Here is a 25,902-nt window from a genome sequence, read left to right on the forward strand (position 1 = left end):
CGTGATTGCCACAGATCACTGCCTCTTCTTTCTGGTATTGTGGTACCATGTGTGTCAGTGAGTAGTACAGGTTCTGAGGCAGCGTACGACTGACTCGCTGAAGGGTGGAAATGCTCTGGATAGGTGGGCACACTTTTAGTGTTAAATAGGCCAGTTTATAGCTTTGGCCATTATTATCCAGATGTATTCAAACTCCCTCTTCAGGTTGCAGTAACATGAGTATCAGTTTCTTGTAGCTGTAGTTATGATGTACAGCTCAACAAAGAGTCTGGAGAAGACATAGGTCAAAAAAATTTAAAGAAAAGCTTTACTTAATGTAGTTTCATGGTAATTAAAACAGAAAGACCTTTTCTTTCACCTGTCTGTTTTGCTAAGAGTATCTCTTGGGCATATTCTGAAGTAGATGTCTCTCTTGCAGCAAGCCGGAGCGCCGTTCCTTCCGTGCCTATGCTGCTGTGCTTTATATTGATCCCAGGATGAGGATCTTCATCAATGGACACAAAGTACAAACCAAACGACTCTCATGCTGCCTCTACAAGCCAAGGTAAGTGTTGGATCCAAGATCTGTGGGACCATTTGGAGTTAGAGAAAAGGTGTAGTGTTTTGCTCTCAAGATGTATCCTGCATAATTCCATTCCTAACTCTAACGCCACAGAATCAGACCATAAGAGAATGGCATGTGGTGTTGACATCATGGGAAGAGAGATACATCGTGGAAAATCGAATGCCGTTGAAAGTTGCCTGAGTCATTGGTGCAGTTTGGCTCCCTTTCAGAGCAAACAAAGAAATTAAGATCCTGGTTGTATGAAATACCATATTCATACAAAACTGTTGGGTAACTATGTTGTTGTTGTTGAGCAGAAGGAAAGCAGAAGGTGGGTGTTAGGATTATTTCCAAAAAGAAACTAGACTGAGTGCTTTGAAACAGTTGCTTCTATGTTTAGCTAATCCGGGTTTGAATAGAGATTGAGAAAAAGCTTTCCCTATATTCCTTTTAGATTTCCTTAAACAAAAAATGTGACTGTGAGCTGGGGTGTGCTGTCAGTTGGCTGAAGAGAGACTGGAAAAGGTTACTGGCATGGGAGGGGAAGCCTGTATTTCAGTCTGATTGAGGCAGACTCTCTCTGGGAGCGCACAGTCTGCATTCTAGATACCCTGGCATAATTTATTTGAATCAAACAGTAGTAATTTTGTAGAGTATTTGTGGATTTTTTGAGTAACGTTTTGGGCTCACCCAGCCTGCTAGGCACTGTTAGCAGCCACAGGCCAGTGTCACACCACTGACAGTGCCTGAAGAGCCTGGCTGATTTTTAACTTAGGCTTCCTCAGCTCCTTACATGAGACTGTGTGAAATGGTATCAGAAACCTGACCAAAATAAAAGAATGTTACACACTCACTGCTCCTCATGCTGGCCAGGCCAGTTGTTTCCCTGCGGAAAGCAGGGAACTTGCCACTGTAAATCCTGATTTACTGGATAGAGAATGTCTGGATTTCTGTATTTTTGACTGTGTTTTATCTACGTGTGAGGGCCTTGTGCTGCTTTTGCTTGTGCTATAGTTCATCAAAAGTACTAGGGAGAGAAACTGGGGGAGGACACAGATTTTTGTCTCATCAGAGACAAGCTTCTTGCGAGACTTATAGACAGGATGCCATCATTGTGGGTGATGCTGTCAGCGTCATGACAATATTAGGTGTCCCAGGTCACCCCAGATGAACATGTCTTATTCTGAATGTGTCTTCTTCTTCTTCAGTGTCTTCTTCTTCAAGTGGTCAGTAGTCTATTCTAAGGAGCCCCAAGCTGATGTGTGCTGGTGGCAGATGTGTCTTACAGATCTGTTTGTGCTGCATGTGAGCAAACTCCTGTAGATCTGCTTATAGTGATAGGCCAGTACAAATTCCTGAACGTTACATTTACGATCCCCATTCCTGCAACAGAGCAGTAAAGACCTTCCTGCAGAGCACAGTGTAAATCTTCTCAGTCTTTTGGCAATCATTGTGGCTTTACTGGGCCTCTCTGGAGACTGTCCAGACTGCTGCCTTCTGGCTGGACTTCCCAATGCCAGCTTTGGCCTCTAGAAGCTGTGTGGCCATCAGGACAAGCCATCAAAGTCTTTCCTATGGGTTCTGAGAGCCAGCACTGCTCTTGGGGTAGATGCCATGCTGTGCCCTGGGCAGGTTGAGGAAGCTGTCTTTTTCCTCAGGAGAGCTCAAATCTGCCTTGAGTGGCTCTTTCTAAAGGGAAAACCAGTAAATCAGTCCACTCTGAAAGTGGTTACTTTGCTTTTACTGACATAGGTGTAGGGTTTTTTTACGTTTTTCTCCCTGAACCTGCTGAAAAGGGTCACTTATGCCCTCACTTTTCCTTTAGAGCTGAAGCCAGAGCTCAGCATCCCCATTTATCTACTAGGCTTTGAGTGCTCAGCAGGGTAATACTGGGTCAATCCCTTGCATTTGTGCCAGCATTGTTTTGTGTGTGAGTGCATGGGGAAGGGACCTCCATTATGGTGCTCCTTTGGGGTCAGCAAATGTAGCAGTGATGCTCAGCTCTTTAGCTTGGCTGTGTTTCTGGCCCAGTAGCCTGGGCCAGATAAATCCTGAACCTTCCTGATCAAGCAAAGGGATGGGGAACAGACAGTGGAGGTGCTGCTGCCTTACAGCCTGAGTAGCTGGTGTGCTTGTCTGGGACATCTGAAGGGCTCTTTTCTTTCAGAGGGGTCTCCCTCCTGCTGTCAGTCAGGTTGCCTTTATCTCTGAAGGAAAAGCCTGTACAGTGGCTTGTCTGCAGGTTCCAGTGTTGGTGTTTGTGGACAATGAATAGAAATCCACTGTGGATTTAGGGTATGTAAGTGCCTTTACTGAAAAAAGGTTTTGCAGCCCTTGCACTGTTTTTCAGGAATAACAGTGCATCTCCTGAGCAGGACACTTGTTTTCTGTTTGTCACCACCCATGTTTCTGTGGGAGAGGCCTCTCCTCACCTTTCTGGAGCTGATAACATGCTGGTGACAGGGGCTGGCTGGTTTTGTGTGGATCTTTCACCAGCCTTTGCAGTTGTGTTGCCACATTCCCAGCTTCCCTGGGAGTGGCCTGTGTCTCCTGAAGGATTGCTTCCATCTCTTCCCCAATACCTGTTGGAGCTTGTTTAGCAATATGGGCTGTGCAGGTAGAAATAGCCAGGCCACATGCAAGGCCTGTGCCTCCACAAGGACCCTCCAAGGCAGTTGGAATGAGTGTCTTGAAGGTCGTGATGGTTCACAGTGCCATCATCTAGGACATCCAACTGTTGCTTATAGTGTTCCTTACAGCAAAGGAGTGCTGTCCCTATGGTCCCCCCAAGTGCTGCCCTGCCTGCTGAGCTGGGTATGGGGAGATAATTCAGCTTTGCTCTACTTCTCTGTCTTTTTATTTTCTCCTTAGAATTCAGGCAGGTGTGGATGAAGTAATGTAGTTACGCCAACATGTTGAAAGCAGCCCGGTTTTCAGAGTGTACTGTCTCCTGGCCCCAGATAGCTTTAGTCAATCTTACATAGGTTAGAGATGGCACCACCAAAATCCTGACTCTTTAGCTCCTGACGTGATGAAATCACCAACTGTGATTTCTGGAAGTCTTAGCACTTGCCTGCTTTTTCCCCAGGGAGGAAATCCCTAAAAATAGCAGAAGATGTATTTCCGGGAAAATGTATTTCCGGGAACTGCTCTTGTGGTATTAATTTTCTAGATTTGGGAGCAAGGGATTCCTGTTGGTGAGATTATGTCTGATGTCAGTACCCTGTGTGCTCACCCACAGAAACAAACCTAAACAAAACTTTTCATAAGTACAAGGTTGTTTCTCATAAATCCTGACAGTTTATCTGCATTTGGGGGGAATTTTGTCTCTCATTAGGATCTAAGTGTGATTCCAGTCAGTTGGTCAGTCAAGTGTTACATCTCTGTGTGGTTTTGCCTTTCTGTAAAAACGGCATTTCTAGTGGCTTTTGCTTTAGCTAAATACTGGAAAATTTAATCCTCTTGGGTATATCCAAACCCTCATGTCTTAAGGTGATCTGAGTTCCTGCAGGCTCTGCTTGTCCTACGTGTCATCTTTCCTTGTGACGTGCTTGGAGGTGATACACATTCATGAACTTCTGCCTCACGGGCACCAATCTTTCACTCCGCAGCAGTCAGTGAATTTGGATCTGTATTTGGCATGTTAGCATACAGGGAAGGTGAAACAAGCTGCTTCATCTCCAGCACAATTTACAAGGTTGTGAGTCAGATACAAAACACAAAGAAGTGTCCTGAAACTTGGAAGTTCTTACCAAATTGTTGTTCTACTTTGAGATAGCCCTGTGTGAGATGGACCTGTCAGACTGCACCTGTGGACAGCTCTTCACAAGAAAGGTTATTTAGCTGTGGTGGGAGCATTTTGAGAAGCTTTCCATATGTATTCACTCCTCCTTTTTACTTCTGAAGAAATTATTTCTCTAAGTATTGAGATTTGCTACAAGAATATGGATATATTTCACCCCCAATGGTTAATGCAGAAGAAGAGAGGATATTGTGGTTGGAGCTACTACTAAAATATGTGTGAAATAAAAAGATTTTGCTTAGCTTCATCCAGAAATGTCCAGTTCATGATATGTAAACCTCTTCCATTTATTGAATCTATTGGGAGGAGTAGAGTAGCATGTGGGGACCTTGTTCTCTCATGCAGTGATGAAATTTTGATTTGACCTTACTGCTGAGTTTGCTGATTAATAAATTTTGATCATCACAGGATGTACAAATACACTTCAAACCGTTTCAAGACCCGTGCAGAGCAAGAGGTGAAGAAAGCAGAGCACTTGGCAAGGATAGGTGAGTTGTCAGGGTATGCATTCATCTGTTGCGAAGGGGAGGACTAGACCCTTGAATGATGTGACCTGGGATTGGCGGCCTCTGGGATCACTGGAATTGCTCAGGAACTGTATTATTGCAGCAACTACAGATGACACAGACTTACCTTCATGCAGTGGAAGGAATGTACATTGTTTCCAGAGACCATTTCATCATCTGAGTAGCAGATGTACAGGATAACCCTTGGAGTCCCAGCAGTTTTCCCCCACTCCAGCAGAAGGCTGGCTGAGCCCTGTCATCCTACAGTTCTTCTGTCACCTTTAAGATATTATGAGCTTCTGGCTATGTTTTCATTCTGCACCTTTCCTGTTAAGGCAGTTAAAAAAGTAGATGTTTATTCTGTCACTTAATGTAAAGAGTCTGGGGTCTGGGTGTACAAGGGAACCCTGGTTTGTTTGGTTTTAATCCTTCCTGGCATACCTTTTGCCCATCTAATCTTCCTTTCCTGTTAAGTTCTGTAATCCTCAGGGAAAACTCAGTTTGTCATAATTGGTTATTCAGCATATATAAATCACACAAGCATATAAATACAGCATTAAACTGTATTAGAGCTGCATTAAATCTCCAGAAATATAACACAAAAAGCAGCATCCCTCCCTAACCCTTAATGCAAAAAAGCTATAGTGAAGGAGGAATCTTGGAAGTTGTAAGTAATTTATATGTGACCTGTATCTTCTGGTAGGTTTCATAAATCAAATAAATAAATCACTTGGAGGCATGTGTCCTCTGTCCCGGTGTCAGAGCTGCTTTAGGCATGTCTGCACATGGCTGCAGATCATGTATACAGGGATGGTGCCACATTCAGCCTGTACAGCATCACAGAGGGCAGTGTGATTGTGACCCTGCCCCAAAGAAAAGCAGCAGAATGAAATGGTGTGAATTGCCATGTTCCCTGTTCCTCCTTTAGGAAGTACAGCCTGGCAAGATGGACTTGGTAAGATGAAGCTTAAACAGATTTTACTGTATGCCTCAATCCTCATAGGTGAATTTATTTTTACATTGAGTCCTATAGCCAGGGCATGTCTTGAGCACACACTCCCATTGCTTTTCAAGAAGATGCAAAGAGTAGGATTTAGAGAAGCTTCTTCCCTGAAGCAGTCTGTGAGGCTTTCATGACACTTAAAAGTGGAGTTCAGTGTATGGCACTGAAAAATGATGTCCATTGTTGTCCCAGTGCTGAGAACAGGTCCCATTGGCCCTAAAATGTCACACATTGCCATCACCAAACCAGCCTGGTGCCTTTGGGTGTGCAGGGATCACTGAACCTGCAGGGTGTCCAGGGGGCCAAGAAGGCCAATGACATCCTGGCCTGTGCTAGAAATAGTGTGGCCAGTGGACCAGGGAAGTGATTCTTCCCCCCTGCCTGGTACTCAGAACTGGTGAGGCCACACCTCAAGTACTGTATCCATTTCTGGGCCCCTCATTTCAAGAAGGACATTGAGGTGTTTGAAGTAAGTCAGGTAAGGGCAATGGAGCTAGTGAAGGGTCTGGAGTGCATGTCCTATGAGGAGAGCTGGGGTGGTTTAGCTTAGAGAGAAGGACGCTCAGGTGAAACTACCTGAAAGGAGGCTGTAGCCAGGTGGGGGTAGGTCTCTGCTCCCAGGCAGGTAGTCACAGGATGAGAAGACAGAGTCTGAAGGTGCGCCAGGGGAGGTTTAAGTTGGACATTAGGATTAATTTCTGCACAGAAGGGATCATTATATATTGGAATGAACTGCCCAGGAAGATGATGGAGTCACTATCCCTGGAGATGTTTACGGAAGGACCGAATGTGGCACTTATTGCTGTGGTCCAGTTGACATGGTGGTGTTGGTCACAGATTGGACTCCATGATCTCAGAGGTCTTTTCCAACCTAATTGATTCTGTAATTCTGTGAACTGGCCCAGTGCTTTTGGTGTACCTCTCAAACCCTCTCATGTAAGGTTTGATTTTTGTATATTTTTGTGTTTCCTTTGTACCCTTGTACACATCAGTGCAGCAAAGGCTCTCTGGAATTGCTCTCTTTGGGTGAATGCCTGATGGTGTCTGTCTGTACCAAATGGCTGACAGCATCCTTGTCTCTGTATGTTTCAGCGGAAGAGAAGGCTCGCGAGGCGGAGAGCAAAGCCCGTGCCCTCGAGTTACGCCTCGGAGGGGATCTCACGCGGGAGTCTAGGGTGAGCCTTGAGCTTTTGGCAGCATGTCGTGTTTTGAGCACCAAGGGGTGTTCAGAGCACTAGTGGTGGAGTGATGCTGACTGGGCAGCACCCCATGGCAGCATGCCGTGTGCTGGTTAAGCAGGTGGTGGCTCCAGTCAGCAGTGAACTTCCAGCAACATTTAGGTATCTCCATGGCTTCATCACCACTGGGTGTGTTTCACCATCTTCACACGGTGTGCCGCCCAAGTGAGAAGTGTGTTGGCATTCCCCTGCCTACACACCCAATATATCCTGCATGAGAAGGTGACCTCCTGACTCCAGGTGCTGTTTGCTGACAGCCTCTGTGGAAGTGGCCCGCGGAACAGAACTAGAGCTATGGGCCTTTTGGCTGTTCCCTGCTGCCTGTGCAGCTGTCTCTGCAGCATTTGGGCAGGGGCTTTTGAAGAGGGCCTCTTTGCTTCCTTCCAGTGGGACTGTGGCTTTGAGGGGCAAGGCTGAGCCCTGGTGCCAGGAGTTGGGAGGAGGGCTGGCAGGGGCACTAGAAGGTCAGCAAGTAACACCAGTTTAAAATCATTGAGCTTCCTATTGGTATGTAATGGAAACAATAGTATCCAAGTGCCCTGGATGTTTCCTTGTGCTCCATTGCCCCTGTTTGCAATTTCCTTAGTCCTCTTTTTACATGTAGACATTTTCCTCCAAACCTAGCATAAGTTTGCCCTGCCTCTGGAGTCACACTGGTTGTCACTGTCTACCAGTTGTGACTTATTTACACTTGAAACGCTTCTCAGCTCTTTCTGAAAGAGCAGAATATCATAAATGGAGTGAATTTTATGAATTTCCCACCTTGACTATGCAATGCCTGTTTGCAGGTGACATTGCGTCAGGTCCAGAACTCTGCCATCACCATGCGGCGGGAGGCTGACGTCAAGAAAAGGATTAAGGATGCAAAGCAGCGGTGAGTGCAGGGGCTTCCAAACTCTGGAGCACCTAGGCTGTTTGCTCCAGGTGCTCATATAGGTCTCCCGTTTTGCATGTATTTTTGGTTCAGCTCAAAGCTTAAATATCTATGGGCATCTTATATACCTGGGCTGTTAAACTGAGCAGCTGGGGCACTATTCTGGTTACCTCTGGTATTCCCCTCTTACCTGCTGAAAGACATGTGGGTCTCTGGATTGGGTTGTTTGCTGTAAATATTTACCAGATTTTCATATCAGTTTTTTTCAGTCTTGCTTTTTCACTTGCAGATAAGATTCAGGCTGATGAACAAATGTTTGCAAGTTACAATGAAACAGCTGTAGGAATTTTAGGCATGCTTTCTAAAAAAGGCTGAGTTTTGGTGTAGTCAGTGCTGTGAAATCCCAAGGCATTCTTCTAGCTTAGCTCTGGTGGCAATTAACTTTGGTTTTTGATGTACTCACAGGAATATTTCACTCTTCATATATGTTTGTTTTGCATTTCTCAAATGAAGTGAAAACCAGAAACAAATGCTCTTAACACATGCTGAGTTTGAGGAAGTTGGGAATTTGGATACAGAACATCTCCATTCCCTATGTGTATGCATGCCGATTTACATGGCTGCCTAGGTCAGAACTATTGCAGACTTGTTGCCAGAGCATCTTAAGATGCTGAAAAGAAACAAATAAATACAACTTTAATTTAAAAGTGCTAGAGCTAGGATCTGAATGATACAGAAGCTTGTGAGAGAACCTATTTCCTTCAGCTTCCACATACTTTTCCATCTACACCTTTGTTCTTTAATTCTTGGGTTTGGTGACATTAGTGTGCAACGAAAAATTTGTGAATAGTCTTCTGCCCTTCCTGCCCATGGGCAAAATACTTCTTCCTGTTACTAAGCTGAGCAGCAAAAAGCCACTCTGGGCAGGTACATGGCTTTCCCTGTGTCCCTGCATTCATCACTGGTGATCAGAAGCAGATCAGAGGATTCTGATCTGTACAAAAGTACAATGCTTTTCTACAGCATTGTACTTCATTCAGAAAACAAAAAAAAAATCCTGAAAGATGTGCATAATAGGCACATTAACTTCTGTACTAAGCAATCCCTGTTGTCTTTTGGAAAATTCTTGAATTACAGAGGATGTCCTAGGACAGTTTTCTGCTGTTTCCGTGAGGCTGGGTGCATCAATGAAAGAAGTGCTTTCATGTTTCCAAAGGCTATATAAGATCAGGTTGGCTCTGAATCCAGACAGTAGGACAGGTACTAAATTTCTAGTAATTAAATCCCTGGCTTTTGACCCACCACTTCATTTTCCGTGGTTTGGATGATAATTTTACTTCCTGTCCTCTTTGATAAAAATGAAATGTCCTTTTTGTTTTGTAGGTGAGTATATGTTGGAGAATTTTGCTCAGACATGGCTTGAAGGAAAAAAGGCCATGAAAATATACAGCTGATTGAAAAGTAAAAGGCAGCTGTAAACAGCATGTTCTCAGACACGTTCCTGTAAACAGCAAAGTTCTCAGGCTTGTTTTTTAATAACAAGTAAATACTTTGTCCTTGGATAGTGATGGGAAAGCAGAGTGACAAACATGGAGGCCTTGAGAACAGTTAATAACAGGATGAGAAAAACAAGTTTTGGTCTCAATAACAAACCACAGGTATTGAAAACAAGAGGAGGGGTTGGTGTGTAATCTGTAGCCAATAATGAGCTCGGGTTTTGCAATATGTATGAACTTAATTTAACACGATTATAAAAGTGTGCATACTGGATCAATAAATCGGAGTTTGATGCTCATCAATAAGGATGTGGTCGACTCCCTTCGCTTCCTCAAGTATACATGCTGTTTCTTTAAGTATAAGGCTCTACATTCTTTTCCAGAAGTTAGAAAAAGAAAATTAATCCCTGAGATGGGTGTTTTGCTGCACTTGCTCATGCTCTTGAATCATGGTTTTCTACGACAGTGAGCTGAGACCAACAGGTCACATTCCAGCCCAGCAGTTGGCAGTGTTCAAATCCCCTCTTGGCAAAGGTTTAGATTTGAAATTACTGAAAACTGCTATTTCAGGTGTTTTCCTAGGAATGTACTACAGTCACCTGTTTTAAATGACGCTGTGTCACAGGGTACCATTGCATCTGTGTGAGGGATGATGGCCTTAAACAAAAAATGAATATGAGTTTTATTTTTGGTATTTATTTTGAAAAGTTTCACCATTAAGACAGACTCAGATCTCATATCTGCAGGTGATCATTGTGTAGGGTTCATGTGTGTGTGGTTCAGGTCTTCCTAATATTTGATATTAGTAGACAGTCAACTGAACATTTTAAGGAATTCCACTATCTTCAGCTAACCGTTTAAGCAGAAGTTAAATTCCTCATTAAGATAAGGTACATAACTGCAAAGGACTTGATGGGGGTAGGTGGGGAATATAAAGCAGGTCAAAATTGAGAAGGGTGGGCAGGACCATGGTATAGGCTATGCCTAGCAGTAGTTAATGGTTTGGGCCTCATATTTGAGGATACTTCCATACTGAGGCTGAGTATCCTTCTTATGAAAAATTCTCAGCGTGGGTATCAGGGAAGCTGTGGAACCTGATTAATTTAGTATGTTGAAGAGCAGGACTTGTTTGTGAGACACAGGGATTTTGTTTGATTTATAGCACAAAGAGATCAAAATCTCAAGGCTTTTGGCCTTAATGGAGATAGAATTCCTGGTAACCAAAGATTCAGATTGAGAAATCCTGTGGGTTCACAAACATACTCGAGGCCAACTTTTCTTGGAGTCATCTGCTGCATAGATAAGGGAGAAATCATGCAAATTGATATCCTAACATTGCAGAAAAAGGAGCTCTGCTTGGGCTGTATGTTGTATCCTCCAGATTTTGAACTTAAGGAGCAGCCTTGTGAAATTTGGAATTAGGAGAACTTCCTAGAATCAGAATATCAAGACTGTAGTTTTCTATTGAAATCTGAATTTCCATGCTTTATCTAGAAAGGGATATATAGCTGGAAAATACAAACCAAAATAGCATGGGAAAGGACCAGTCTGGATGCAACAGTGCTCTCATAAGACTAATTCAAAGACTAATTCACTGAATAAAAACATCTGAAGTAAAAACCAGAATCTGTTCTGAAGGAGAAAACATATTCAATTGAAAAATTCTCTGTCCAGCCTAAATTAGTATTTGTATTGCAAAGTTTTTGTATTTTGTTCATATTCAGTTGTAGTGCTCTTTCAGCAAATGTTTTGTATTTTTCAGAAGTAGCAGTTTAATGCTCAAGGGTGCTGGCCTTCCATACCCTCTCTCTAACACCAGCAGATAGTATGCTTTATTTCCAGCATCCCTAGGGGCTCTGTTTTGTCCCCTACAGGGCACTGAAGGAGCCCAAGGAGCTGAATTTTATCTTTGGGGTGAACATTGAGCAGCGCGAGCTGGACGGCATGTTCATTTATAACTGCAGTCGGCTGATCAAGATGTATGAGAAGGTGGGCCCACAGCTGGAGGGTGGCATGTGAGTCCTGCAGATTTTTCTGCAATCTTTGCTTAAGCTTGGCACATTTTTCTATATCTGACTTAGGCTGCGCAGTAACCATGTTTTGCATTAATCATTCTTCCTGAGCCTGAGGCCTGCTCATTTTGTCAGCCTTCAGTTTGCATTCTGACAAATAAATTATATTTAGTACTGCCTCATATTTTCCTGGTTTCTTGATAGAGAGTTCTTGACACAAATTTTAGCCATCCCTGCAGCAGTATGAGGAGCTTGCCATTTGGTGCTGATGAGTGCTGGTAGTACTAGTGCCTCATTCCAGAGACAGGCAAAATAGGTCTTGACAGCAAGTACAAATATTTGAGCCCATCTTCATTTTGCATGACAGTTCATGTTGCCAGCCTGTCGGTTTAATCTGTGTCCTTCTGTGTCACTCTGTGTCCCTCTTCCAGGGCATGTGGAGGAGTGGTAGGCGTGGTGGATGTGCCCTATTTGGTTCTGGAGCCAACCCATAATAAACAAGACTTTGCTGATGCCAAGGAGTATCGACACTTGCTGAAGGCCATGGGAGAGCATTTGGCTCAGTATTGGAAGGATGTTGCAATAGGTAGTGAAACTTCACAATTACCAGAGTCTGGAAGGAGAAATTTGGGTGGCTGAAGGTCAGCCAGAAGTGCAGATGGTGATTTTGTGATAATGACTCCATATTGAGCAGAATATGGTTTGTTTTCCAGCCCAGAGAGGTATCATCAAGTTCTGGGATGAATTTGGTTATTTATCAGCAAACTGGAACCAGCCTCCGTCTAGTGAACTGCGTTACAAGCGCAGGAGAGCCATGGAGATCCCCACCACAATTCAGTGCGGTGCGTCTGATCCAGCTGCTTCTCTCTGGGGAAGGTGGGGGAGCACTCCTGGCTGCAGATGGGACAGTTAAATGCATAGGAGATTTGGGATGGATATCATCCCTTCCTAGGGCCTGTCTCCTCTGCAGTTTGCCTTTGTCTGCACTCAGTGGTATTCTGTGACAGCCAGGCATAAAGCTCCTTTCCTGCACAGTTTGCTAGTTTGCTAACTGATCTTCTCAACTGAATCTTCTGACAGAGCAGGGCAGATATGGCCAGTAGCAGTGTTGAGAACAGCCTTAGAAATGTCATATGAACTGGAGCTCACCAAAGGCACCCATCCCAGCACCAGAATAAGATGTGAAACATCCGCACAGGCAATGGGAAGTGGCCAAGTAATTTGTACCCTGATGCACTGGCCTGCACTGTGCCAGCGCAGAGGGAACCTTTTACAGTTACCTTGGAATTTAATGCAAGTTCTCTTCTGTGCACCTCAAAACAGCTCTGGCTAAGCCCTTGTTAGAGTAATGGGAAGCTCCACACCATCACTTTGTCACCTGGTAGAGGGACACCAAGCTCCCTTATTTTCACCCCGGGACTTAAGGATGTGGTTGTAGGAAGGAATGTGAGGCCATTCTTGTGGAATTATTTGTTAGGCTCTTCTGCCTTGATGGTTGTCTCAGTCTTTTCAAGGTTCTTTTGAAGGGGGAGGGATTTTTTTCTCCTTCTTGTCTTCCCTTGTTGATATCCTTCCAGAGCCTGATTTAAGGACATTTGGATTTTCTTGGCAGAACTTGATTTTGTGAAGCCGTTGGTTTCCTGGTAGGCTAGCAGTACTCTGGAAAACAAATTTGTGTTCCTGGTTCATCAAAAATTTAGTAGATTTTTTTTTTAAGTGGATATGTCTGTGATTTCTGTTACTTTGGTATCATTGAGAGACAGCCTGTCTGCTGGGCTGAGCTGTGATGTCTGGACTGGCTGTTCAATTCAGTTTGTGTATGTCATAGTTGCAGCCGGAGTGTGAGGTCCTCTGGTGTTGGTTGGTGCTAGGCTTCATTGCATTCTTGTTAGGTAGAGTTGTCTTTGAGGGTTTCATTCAAGTGTTTTGTGAGCACAAATAAATAATTGACTCAATATATTCTGTGACTGTCTCACTTTTTTGGCCACTAGTCTTACTGTTGTTGGATACACTTTGGTGTGGTACTTGGGCATTAAATGGGCTATGGGAAAAAATCATGTATCTCAGGCTGTGTATTTCTGACTTGCAAAGTGTCTGTCTGACAGATGTCTGTCTGAAGTGGCGGACTCTCCCGTTCCAGCTGAGCTCAGTGGAGAGGAACTACCCTGACACCTGGGTGTGCTCCATGAACCCTGATCCTGAACAAGACAGGTAAGAATCAGTTAATATTAAGACTTTTCTGCAAGGTGCTTTATCTGCACATTTGGAGCTTTTTTCTGATCATCTGTTCTTTGAAAACAGTTGGAGGGGTTCTGTACCTTTAAGTTGTGCTCACAGTCTGTGAAAAGGCAGCAATGGCAATTGTATAGGGAGCTGAATGCTGGGTGGGCATTTGCAATGTGCAAATTGCAGAGGACATCCTCAGCAAGTGACAGGTGATACCAAACTGGGAGGAGCAGCTGACAAACCAGGCAGTCATAGATCCCTCCAGAGGGACTTGCAGGTTGCAGAAATTGGCCAGCAGAAGCCTATCCTGACATTCAGCTAGGAAAAGGCAAAGTCCTGTCCTTGGGGAGGACAGCCCCAGCACTGGTCTGTGCTGTCCATCCCAGAGATGATCAGGCTCAGGGCGTTCTCATCGACGTATAGAAACATACAAAGGCAGGCTGCAAAAAGCACAGAGCCTGTCTCTTCCCAGAGGTGCCTAGTGCCAGGACCAGACACCAGGAGCACAAACTGGAGTGCTGGAAGGTCCCTCTGCACATCAGAAACACTTTTTTCTCTGTGAGGGTGACCAAATCCTGGCCCAGGTTTCTCAGGGAGATTGTGCCGTCTCTATCCTTGGAGATATTCCAAGATGGGGTCCTGAGCTCCTGGTCCTGGGTGGCCCTGCCTGAGCCGGGTGGAGCCAGGTAGACCCCAGAGCTGCCTCTAGCCTGTCAACCAAGTGATATGGTGGAATTTGAATCATTGGTTGTTTTTCTGCCCTGGCACCAGAAATGCTATTACAGGTTTAGATTATATTAGGTTTGCCATGGGCAGGATAGATGGCAATTGGAGAACTGTCATGGTGCAGGCTGGGAGTTAGGTGAGTTCAGGGGAGCTTTGCAATTGCCTTTTTTGCTCCTACTGCTCCCACCCATCAGACACCAAACTGCAGCAATTCCACATGGTTGGGATGAACCCAGGAGGGACATTTTGCATGCTTGAGGAAGCAGCACAGTGGTTCATTTTCCAATGATGTGTGTTACAGTCACAAAATGTAGGTAGAATGTAGTCATTTATTTGAGTGAGGAAAATGATTGCTTTAGGTTGCTTCTCTGTGGAAAGCAGCACTGCTGGAAGCCAGTTCTTGTCTGTATTGTGTAAGGAAGGGAAGCTGCTTCTCTCTAAGTCAGGTCCCTTGGCTCAGGGCTTAAAGACAAAGGGGATGAATCCAGGCGGTAACTTTTGATTGGAATAAAGAATTTAATATCTATGGCTGAAAATTTTACAGAATATTGATGCTATTTCAAAGTATTGACTTTCTGACTTCTTCCTTTTGGTACCTCCCAGTGGAGAATACCTGTGCTGACTTCTCTGTTTGCTCCATATGTATGTAGAGCTCCTGCTGTAGAGCTCCGAGGAGTGTGGCAGTGCTGAGGATGTTCCTGGACAAAATGCTGGGGCAGGGCTGAGCCTGGAACCTAAGGGGCTGGCACATCCCCAGCCCTTCGGCTGGAAGGAGTAGTGAAGTTCAGAAGATGTTGCTTGTAGACACACACAAACACAGACAGACTGTGTATGTACATACATCCAGTCCCACAGATAGCACAAGTGGGCATGTGCAGTGCTCCCACAGACCACACCAGCAGCTTCATCCTTTTCCCTCTTGGCTCGTCAGGGTGAAGGATCACTAGTGGAAATACTCATGTCCATACCTGGCCTTCAGATCCCGAGCCTCTGGTTACTTCCCCTGGGATAGATGGGCCCTGAGGCGTGCAGTCCCGGGGGGGGGTGTACTGACCTCCTTCCTTGTTTACACATAGCGCACACACCCTCCAGACCTCCCAGTGTCTCACACTGGGGATTTCTCTGTCTTGATTGGATCAGGGTCCTTGCTCTTCCCCACATACTTTCTGCCTAGAGACACCCACTGTTCTGCCTACACCCCTATACCCATCTCCATCAGCTGTGAGACTCACCCATGTCTCCAGTGATCAGCTCCTGAGCATCACCCTTAGACATCCTCTCCCTTGCTCCCAGGTAGCCTCCTGGTTGGCTCCTCTGGCCTGACGTTCCTGTGGCTCATATTCATTCACTTGCCTGTAGTCACAGCAGCTGGTGGCACTCAGGCCCATGAGGCACTGGCACCAGTGGTCCCTCTCCAGCTACTGACACTTGCACCCCAGTACAGAGGCCGTTGCCTAGGAAAGGGGGAGACATGGAGGTTAGTACACAGAGGTGTACTGACCAGCCCAAGGTTTATGTACAACTGGCCCTTGTTATAGTGTATTTTTCCCATATTTGTTCTTCCCAAATAATCTCAGTCCTTTCCTTTACTTGCTTTTGGTTCCTGGTGTTGGTCCAAAAGATGTTTCAGAGGGCTGCCCCAGAGCTCACCAGAGCTGACGCAGCTGTAGGACAGTCCTGGCAGGACCCCAAAAGGGGTTTCTGTTCCTCTGAACAGATTTGCATTCCGCAATTCCCAAAAAGCCCAGTTCACATCTCCTGAGCTGCCTTTGGGCCTCTGGGCTTGTGGAAATGGACCCTAGATGGGCTGGTAGCTTCTGGGATGGCCTGAGGGTAGCCATGGAAGGGTGTTATTCAGGTCCCCTCACCTGCCATTATATTTCTGCACTTCTGTCTGCAGAAGTGGGAGTCTTTATTGTATCACCTACCAGGAACTTGATTTAGTGATGAAAGAATTCAGATCTTTTATTTGCAATACCTTGAAAATTGGGGGTGTGTGAGTGGGGCTACTTTTCACTTTGAGGTATTGTTTGGGGTGAGTCCGAGTACCTCCGCAGTGCATGCTGTGCCATCCTACATTCCCCGTGCAGGAAGCTGGGAAAGGGCAGGAGGGGCACTTGGCACTGGTGAGCCAAACTTCTCGTCATTTTAGCTTCAAAAGGAGTCTCAGGAGTCTTACTTTGAGAGAATAAATAACTCCAGGACATTTCTTGATTAAGTAGGCTTACATGTGCTTTCCAGCAGCAAGTGCAGTTGTGTCCTTTACATGAAGTAGAAGTTTTTCCAGCACTCCTGGCTTTTGGTTGGAGCACATTCCAAGTGCTGCACTGTTGTGTTGAGTCCTTGTGCAGAGTTTGGACACCTTCATATCTGTGTCCTGACCATTACAGGTATTTGTAGTGTCTGAAGGATGGCAGGATTTGAGAAGCACATGGGTCACATCCTCAAGCTTGTGTACTGTGAGGCTCAGTGCAGGGTCTCATCCAGCCAAATTGGAAATGATGCAATGTCAGAGCAATGTCAGGTGTTGGGACTGTCCTGGCATCAGAGGTCGTATGGTAGTTTTGGCTGCCTCAGCACAGTGTCTACTATTGGCACTGAGCTGTTCCCTGCCCTTCTGGTTTGTCCACCTGCACTTCAGGGGCTGCTTGTGGCAAGGTGTTCCAGATCATGGGAGCTGAATGCCCTTCTCAGTCTGTGTTATGAGAAGCAGTCACTCCCTCCAGTGCAACTGTCTCTGTTGAGGTCAGCACCAGGTGCCACTATCACTCAATTTCGTTACAGAGAAGGCAGTGTCCCTGTTTCACACTGTGAAATAATGTGAGGCTTGCTTGCCTCTATTCTCCTATCTGATATCCAGTTGGATCCCAGATGTCGTTTGGATGGGTGGCTGAAGCACCAGCTGAAGATGATTGTGTGTCTCAAAGCTCCTTGAGCATTATCAGGAGTCTTGGTTTTAGTCCATTCTGACTACCAAGATAGTACATTTGTTCTGATTTGCTGCCTCCAGTGATGCAGTCTCTGGGTTTGGATGCCATAAGTAGTCTGAATTTTTCTTGTCACAGAACTCAAGGTGCTTTTGTTCTTTACTGTGCTGTAAGACATAGCTTGGCAATGCTTCCAGCCTTGCCATGAGCTGGGAGATGCATTTCTGTGCTGGGAAACCTGTTTATGGTGCCACTTGTTCAACTTTATCTTTGGGAACTGCAGGTTTCATTCACAGGCAGTCATTTTGCAGTGACGACACACACTTTCTTAGCCAAGGAAGTAACCACTCTATGGAAAGTGCTTCAGCAGGGAAGAGGCTGATGGAGGAACTGCTGCTTTTGCTCCTTCTCACTCACAAAGCTGATCAGAGTGTATCTGATAGCTAGAGATCTTGATAGAATCATCTCTCCTCAGCTTCTTGGAGCTTTGAGTGTTCTACAGTGAGAGTAGGGTTCTCTTACATCTTCAGGTTACCAGCTTGGTTCCAGTGTCCAATGAAATCTGCTGCATCTCGTGTTGTAAAAGGGCTGTCTGCTGCTTTCCTGGCTCAAATCATTCTTCCATGACTTTACCCCAGCAGTGCTGGTCCTCGTCTGTCGTTCTGTGATTGTTTGGTGATAGGTGATGAGCCTGGGCTCAGTCCCCTCTTCCTCCTCTGGCAGTGCTCCTGAGGGCCAGCTGCTCATCCAGGCACTTCAAAGGTGCTGCCAGTGCGTTTGAGAGAGTACTTCCTGCTTCTCTTTTCCTTCTCTCTCAAGGACTCTTCCAGGATTCTGCACCTGAGAGGACCTGGGAGAGTAGGATACTCACCACTGTTATTGGCCATGGGCTGAACAGCCACAGGAAAGCAAAGGACAAAGCAATTAGCTACAGGATATTGCAAAGCACACTGCCTGGCCTTGAATGGCAAGGCAGAAGGCATTTGGGACTGGAAGGCTTGTGGTAATGTCTTAGTCATGGGTTTCTGGTACTGTGCTTTCCTTTATGAAGGGAAAAAACTATGTAGAAAGAAGAACTGATATGAAGAAATAAGGTGATAGGAAGGAAAATTGCTGAAAAAGTCTGGAGTACAGATGCAGTACAGAAGCTGTCACAACTGTCACAGTTCCTGGGCTCTGAATTGGTGATTTCCAGCATAAATGGCTTTTTAGTAGCAATTATGCTTTTCATCCTTAATTCATATTTCTTTTCCAAGATGAAAACCACTGCTTTTGAGATTGTGGCTGCTGCAGAAAGGCAGGTGGCTTTCCTGCTGCTTTTAGAATGGTATGTTGGGATAATCCTGCATGAGATGATACAGGTTCTGCTGTCCTTACTGAGGGTGTCTTGCATTCCCTCCATTCTAGATGTGAGGCTGCAGAGCAGAAGCAGAAGGTACCACTGGGATCTCTAAAAAAAGACTTGAAATCAAATGAGGAAAAGCAGAAACAACTGACAGAGAAAATCCGCCAGCAGCAGAAAAAGCTGGAAGCTCTGCAGGTGAGTCTGGAGGTCTCCAGCTAAGCAGAGCAGGTGTGACTCAGCAGCAGCCCTTTCCCTGTGCAAAGGGCTGCTGCTGAGTCTGAAACCATCTATGCTCCTTCATAGGGCTGGGGCTGTTATAACAACAGAAATTGATCATCTCATCTTGCTTTTAATTTTCTGTTGGGAAAATGGAAACGACAGCTGAAGGAATATCTCTGGAAGAACACAAAACACACCATATAATTGTTTGGTTTAGCCTGGAGAACTGCTGAAATGGGTTCAGGCAGCCCCTGGCAGCCTGTAAACATGAACTTTCTGACCTGGTTTTTTTTGTTGTTGTTTTTTTGGTGGTTTTTTTTTTTTTTTTTTTTGGTTTTTTTGTTTTTGTTTGGGTTTTTTTTCTTTTTTTTTTTTTTTTTTTTTTTTGTTTGGTTTTGTTTGGTTTTGGGTTTTTGTTTGTTTGGTTGGTTTTGTGTTTGGAGTTTTTTTTCTTTTTTTTCAAATTTTTCTTTTTTTGTTGTTGTTTTTTGTAGAAAACCACTCCAATTCTATCTCAGGCTGACTTAAAGAAACTACCTCTGGAAGTGACTACACGGCCTTCAAGGGAGGTAAATGGAATCCTACTGTAGGCCTTTTACTCTTTTGTGCTTCCTTAGCTGTTCTGAACAGCAGTTCCCCACTCTTCTACCCTTCCTCTCTCTCTACCCTCCTTTGTTTCAGCCCACCCGATCTCAGCGCCCACGATCTCCTCCTTTGCCTGATGTAATCAAGAATGCTCCCAGCAGGCCACCAGGATCTTCACCTCCTCACAAGTCCTGCACTCAGCTGAAAAAAAGTTCTTCAGATCATCCAAATACCAGCTCCCTCAGGCTAGCAAGCATGCTCTTCAAGGAGGAGGCCAGCACTTCCAGGACAAACCATCACACTGTGACAGCTGGGAAGTCTAACAGCACTTTAAAAACTCTTGCCAAGTCAGGTACAAGCCTGAAGTCGCTCTCTGGCCAACAGAGTCCCAAAAGCTCACGTGAGACACCCAATCCAAAAGCAGCCAAGGTGCCAGCAGTAAGGAAATCTGCCTCTGGCAAATGTTTACAGGTAAGAATCAATGGGATGAAACCCCTCAGCTCCTCACCCACTGTCCTGTAAGCTTGTCTGTTCTGTATTGTGATATGTGCACTGTGGGCACTGCACAGGACAAGAGAACTTCTACTTTACTCTTGGGTTAGGTGTCATTTACACTCCTTGGTCTCATCTCTTTCCTGTTAGACCAGATTGTTTCCCCAGGGAAAAAAAAAGTGCATGGGGTAGTGGGATGAGTGTTTGCATGATGATATACCACCTCTAAAACCTTCCAGAAAAGCTCATTAACTACCAAATAAAATACTGAGTGTTGGGTTTTTTTCTGGGGGGTTGGTTTGTTTGGTTTTTTTTGGTTTTTTTTGGTTTTTTTTTTTTTTGTTTTTTTTGGTTTTTTTTTTGTTTTGTTTTGTTTTGTTTTGTTTTTAACTTGGCTGCAAGAAGGTTTTGGTTGGAAGCAGGCTGGAATTAATAGCTAGAGCTTGTTTGCTTCCTTCAGGCTTCCAGCACTCGAAAGAGGGCCTCGAACATCCCAGAGGATGGGTCTGAGGAGGAGGGTGAGCCCAAAAAGGAGAGGACAAAACGAGGAAAATTTTTGGCAGTGAAAGAAGAGAAGGATTCCAATGAGGTGGTGGTGGAGGTAAGAGTGTGCTGGTTTCCCCAGCGGAAGGTATTTGTCAGGTGTTTATAATCTTGATGAGAGGTGGCTAATTTGAGCTCTCTCTGCTCCCAGCTCACAGACAGTGCTGGAGAGGAAGAGTTGTTGGAACTGAAGAAAGCACAGAAAGGTGAGAAATAAGCCAGTATCTGACATAAAAAAGAACTGTTGTACAAGTTAAACATGTGCTTTCATCAATGAGATTTTAAAATAAAAAATAGTGTAGATTTGAACTCCAAACCCCAAGATTACTCTAATTGCATGAAAAATTTTGGCTGAGAACCCTTTGATTAGACCAGTGGCAATTGTGGCATGGAAAGGTCTGTGATTGATGCTTATGTGATTTTGTCAGGGGTGAGGCTGGGCTGCAGGGTGTAGCTGATGGCATGTTCACCTATCCTGAGTGGATCATGCAGCCATGCTAGCTGGAAAATGCTCAGGACTCTATCCAGATCTGCACTGCTGTGAGAGAAGAGTGACTGGGACACCCCAGGAAAGGTGATAGCTGGGGTGGTACTGCGCCATCTGCCAGAGCAGGGCATCTTTTCAGCATGCTTCCAGGGAGCTGTCTGAAAAGTGGCCCACTAGGGACATGTGTCAAATTGTCCTAGAGCCCATCATGAGACTATAAAGCCAATGTCAAACAGCTTGGAGTACAGGAGAAACCTTCCATCCGGAATTGCCAGCTCATTTCCATGCATCTTCATGTTTCTCAGCAGGAGCTGACCTGTGTGCCCATTGTGTTTGGTGGTGTCCGTACTGCTTGAGGGCATTGTCACAGGTTCAGATGTTCTCCCTGCTGAGGTGCCTGAATCTCTAGAGCCCCTGTAGAATGTGCTTTCCAGCACCTGAATGTTTACAAACACCTTTGCTTCCCCCTCACAGATAAAGGGCTGCACGTGGAAGTGCGTGTGAACAAGGAATGGTTCACAGGCCGTGTCACAGCTGTGGAAAGGGTCAGGCATGCAATCCGGTGGAAGGTGAAGTTTGATTATGTCCCTACGGACACCACACCAAGGGATCGCTGGTAACTATCTAGAGCTACTGAATTGTGGAGGCTTGGGGTTTTTTTTGGGAGGAAGGGCCTGTTTTATTGCCATAGATCCTGAAGACAAATATGCTGTTGTCATGTCAGGAAACAGGTGAGGTCAAGACTGTCCAGGGCTACATAAGGAATGGGCATTACAGACTCCATCAGTCTGTCACTCTGATGCCTGCCCTGGAGGCAGCTGTTGTGTGTCTAGAAGTCTGTGTGACACTTGGGTACAGATTTTGATGAAACTGTTAACCATGTTTCAGGTATGTCCAATGTAAAAAAAGATTCCTGACATTCCCTTAATGCTTTTCCTCAGGGTAGAGAAGGGCAGTGAGGATGTAAGGCTTATGAAGCCTCCCTCTCCTGAGTACCAGGCTCCAGACACACAGCAGCAAGAGGATGCCGTCATGGCCGAACCTTCTACCTCGGATTGCATCAGAATCGAGCCTGACACCACTGGTCCCAGCAGCAGCCAAGAAACAGTTGACTTACTAGTCCAGATCCTTAGGTGGGTTCACTGCAGATCTTGTGAGCTCTGCAGTCTGATTGCTTCAGTCTGTTAAACTGCCACCTCTGGCTTTGCATTTTGTTTTCCTGCACAGGAATTGTTTGCGATACTTCTTGCCTCCAAATTTTCCAATCTCCAAGAATGAGCTGAGTTCCATGAGCTCAGAAGGGTTGTTGGCATTTCCCTTGGTGAGTTCAGTACTTCTGAAAAGTAAGTTTATGTGTTTTCCCCACACATATTCCTTTCTTATGGCAAATGTGCGTCTTGCTAATGCGGGAGTGCACTCTTGAAAAAATAATTTGGATCCTTGGCAGACTAACATAGCTGAGGAAAAGAATGAGACCTCTGAGAGATGCCTTGAGTCTTGTAAGAGTTGTCTGAGGATGTTTTTAATTACCATATATGTGTGTGGGAATGCTGTTGGCTGCTACTATCTTAAATTCTTAACCATTGCTATTAAACTTATAACTTATAAGTTATAAGCCTTATAACTTATCTGGAGACAATCTTAAAAATTATAAATTAATAACAAATAATTATCCCCAGATTCACAGAATATTCTGAATTGGAAGGAAGACACAAAGCTCATTGAGTCCAACTCTAAGGTAAATGGCACATACAGGGTTTGAGCCCACAGCGTTAGTGGAGGTTCAGTCCCTTTATAGGCCATTTACTTTAGTGTGAGAGAACATTGAAGTAAACCCCTTCCCACTTCCCTGGGAAAACAGGTTGACTGCCAGCAAGTCAGCTGCACACCATAAGACTTTTGAGTTCTGTTTATTTGAGGACAGGTAGGACTGAGCTTCCACCAGCAGCCTGGTACTGGGAGGAACGTTACCTGGTACCAGTGCTGGCTGCAATGCAGGGCAAGGGAACTGGCCTCTCTTACTTTTTCCTTCTCCAGCATACCACCAAGACAGACCTTTCCAAGGAGGCACTTGTAAAAAGCCACCTGCAGATGAGCACATGACCAAAGCCTGTTCTGTTTTGCACTTCCAGACTCGAAGTGTGTGTATTGGCAGTCTCATCTCCTCCTCTTCTATTAACTCAGGCATCTGCTGGCATTTGCTGGAGTTACTATTCCTGCTTCTTCTATAGGACACCTTGGTTGTGTCTGAGGCTTTTGGTTAGTGTAGCTGTCCCTACCTTGCAGTGGGAGGCTATGATGTCTGGGTGATCTGTACCAAGGATACTTAGAATTTACAGGGCATGTCAGGCCTGCAACCATACCTGTGGGTTCCTGCTTTTTAAAGTACACTGCACCCTTTATCTAAATTCAAGCAGCTTTGGGGGCAGTTCTGGTACTGGAAGAATGTGAAAAGCTGTGTGAATTCTGTGCTGGCTGGTGTAGGCAAATCAGATGTAAATACGAGGGTGGGCAGAGTATGCAGAGGCATGCTGCAGGGAGGATTTGATCATGGGGGCCAGGAGTTTGGGTCTTCTACAGCCTGTGAATGCTCATGTTTTCGTTGATGCTTGATGTTTTCTCTTAATGTGACACCTTGTGTTTTGTCTACTACAGAAAGAATATTTTAAGCAGTATGAGGTGGGTCTGCAGAACCTGTGCAATTCATATCAGACACGTGCCGATGCCCGGGCCAAAGCCTCTGAGGAAAACCTCCGGAACTTAGAAAGGAAGCTGAGGGAAACAGAGGAGAAACTGCAGAAGTTGAGGACTAATATCATGGCCCTTCTGCAAAAAGTGCAGGAGGTGGGTGAGGAGTAGCAGCAAACCCTGAGCTGTCTCGGAGTAGCCACCTGGCTCATCCCCTCCAAGCATTACAGTGTTTCACTCCAGTGTCTCACTGGGCTCCAACTTCCTCAGCTCGGAACAGCTTGGCTGTCACTGCCCACACTTGGGATCCAGGCTCTGAGAGTCTGATGTGTGTTAATTCTCACATGAGAATGATTTCTCATGGTGTGTATGTTATGTACAGATTCTGTTTGTTCTCTGCCGTGAGGCTGCTTGAGAATTTCCCCAGGTGTAGGCAGTGCTCATCAGGGAATTTTTGCCACATTCCTGGGCAGATTCTGAACTCCACAAATAGAAATGCAAACCTTTAAACAAACAACATGAAAAAGTGTTGTGGTGAAATTGATATATTAGTTATACTATTAAATTAAAATAGAAAATATATAATTAAAACAAATAAATAAACTAACTCTAAACTAAAAAAAACTAATAAAATCAGGATCAACCTGTAAAGGCTACTGAAAGCATCTGAAAGCAGTTTCACCCTGTTAGGAAAATGTGTTAAATCTAAAAGAGCCCGAACCAAATCTTCCTTGACCACAATCAGTACAGTAGATCCATCACTTGAGTGTGTTGTTTGAGCATCTGGTGCTGATGGGTTTCCTGTGTTGTCTTTCGGATGCTGACAGGGAAAGCTAGGGGTGTTGTCACTGCAAGCTGTCAGCAGCTGGAGGGTGCTGGAGGTTGGGGCATAGAGGTTGAGCAGGCCAGACGTAACAGAGGGTGCTAAGCTGCTCTGGCTCCTCTTTTCTTGTGCTGTTCCTCGGTATTAACTTCTCACTGGTATTCCTTGTTGCTTTGGTTTCAGGACATTGATATTAATACAGATGATGAACTGGATGCATATATTGAGGACTTGATCATGAAAGGTGACTGAACAGCTCCAGCACAAGTCGTGGAGAACTGCAGAAGAGCTGGCTGCTGCAGAGGGAGATGTGGATCTCTGTGCAGGTGGACTGAGGCAGCTGATGAGGAGAGAGTTTTTTAGACAGCGCTCATGTTGGTGTACAACTTGTTCCTGTGACTGTACATGAGAAGCATTTGTGCTGTTGGCAGGAAAATTTTTAACTTTGTAGTTCTCTGAATCTCTTCCTTTTGTTTATAAATATTTATTTTTAAAAGAAATGGGAACTGTGCCTGTTAAAATGGCTGGTTTTAGTGATGTAGAAGTGTGAGTATCGCTTTTGCAACTCAAGTATATTCATATGCTAAACCTGGGAGCTCGGAGCACCCTGCTTAGCTTACTGGTTCTCCAGCAAGAAGCTGGCAGCAATTAAAAAATAAGCCTTGAGTTGTGGCAGAGGGGGTCAGGCTTTTTTTGTGGAAGATACTGAACTTGAGGTAGAGAAAGCCAAGCCATGAATTGGAGCTATAGAAAGGAGATGTCCTTGTATGAGTGTGAGTAGAGGGGATGGAACATTGGTGGAACTCGGAAATTGGCACTGGCACCTGCAGTTAGCTTCCTGAACAGGAGGTTGCTGCAAGTGGGTGAAACTGCCACCGTGGTAATAGCCAAGAGGCTGAGGTCCTTGTAGAAGAGGATCACCTCCTGGACTGCTCACAGTCAGAGGAAGAATGCTGGCGTTTGGGTTCTCTGCTTGCAGTCACTTTATCACTCACTTCTGCTGCTGTTTCTTTGAGACATAAGTACAGCATCAGAACAACTCCTCATCCACCTGACAATAAAGTGACCCCTGTTCTATTTTCACCCCCTCAGTTTTGTGTTGCTTTGCTCAATTTGCTCTACCAGGTAATTTTATTATTAGAGATTTCTAATTATTAGAGGCTATTTGGAGCCTTTGGAGCCCTACACCGCTGATTGGCATCTGGCCCTGTGCCTGCAGCAAAGAAAACAACTCTCCCTTATCCTTCAGCTGCAGCCAACTCCTGGTGAGCCACTTGTGGCCAAGGGGACTTCGTCAGAGTTTGTCAGCTGGCCAGCAGCTTCGCAGGCCTGCTAGGACAAAGTGTCTGTGGACTCATGTTCAGAA

The 25,902-nt window shown here is 45.1% G+C and overlaps 1 protein-coding gene across 3 annotated transcripts in view; it reads left to right on the forward strand.

The window, feature by feature from the left end:
* MORC2 (MORC family CW-type zinc finger 2) overlaps positions 1 to 25,623 on the forward strand; it is a 49,370-nt gene extending 23,747 nt beyond the window's left edge. For 2 of the 3 annotated variants that reach the window (XM_058037285.1, XM_058037287.1), the window contains 18 exons: positions 419 to 544; positions 4,755 to 4,834; positions 6,948 to 7,030; positions 7,882 to 7,967; positions 11,338 to 11,478; positions 11,907 to 12,061; positions 12,189 to 12,317; positions 13,581 to 13,686; positions 18,762 to 18,894; positions 19,413 to 19,487; positions 19,600 to 19,974; positions 20,456 to 20,596; positions 20,690 to 20,744; positions 21,500 to 21,641; positions 21,967 to 22,158; positions 22,253 to 22,346; positions 23,681 to 23,869; positions 24,720 to 25,623. In XM_058037285.1, coding sequence (XP_057893268.1) covers positions 419 to 544; positions 4,755 to 4,834; positions 6,948 to 7,030; positions 7,882 to 7,967; positions 11,338 to 11,478; positions 11,907 to 12,061; positions 12,189 to 12,317; positions 13,581 to 13,686; positions 18,762 to 18,894; positions 19,413 to 19,487; positions 19,600 to 19,974; positions 20,456 to 20,596; positions 20,690 to 20,744; positions 21,500 to 21,641; positions 21,967 to 22,158; positions 22,253 to 22,346; positions 23,681 to 23,869; positions 24,720 to 24,788 — 2,371 coding nt within the window. In that variant the 3' untranslated portion in view covers positions 24,789 to 25,623. Of the gene's footprint in view, positions 1 to 418; positions 545 to 4,754; positions 4,835 to 6,947; positions 7,031 to 7,881; positions 7,968 to 11,337; positions 11,479 to 11,906; positions 12,062 to 12,188; positions 12,318 to 13,580; positions 13,687 to 18,761; positions 18,895 to 19,412; positions 19,488 to 19,599; positions 19,975 to 20,455; positions 20,597 to 20,689; positions 20,745 to 21,499; positions 21,642 to 21,966; positions 22,159 to 22,252; positions 22,369 to 23,680; positions 23,870 to 24,719 lie in introns of those variants that run through there. The other variant, XM_058037286.1, reaches the window with a different exon arrangement.
* Positions 25,624 to 25,902: the final 279 nt, after the last annotated feature.

This window comes from Melospiza georgiana, chromosome 18, assembly GCF_028018845.1.
Source record: "Melospiza georgiana isolate bMelGeo1 chromosome 18, bMelGeo1.pri, whole genome shotgun sequence".
Classification (NCBI taxonomy): domain Eukaryota; kingdom Metazoa; phylum Chordata; class Aves; order Passeriformes; family Passerellidae; genus Melospiza; species Melospiza georgiana.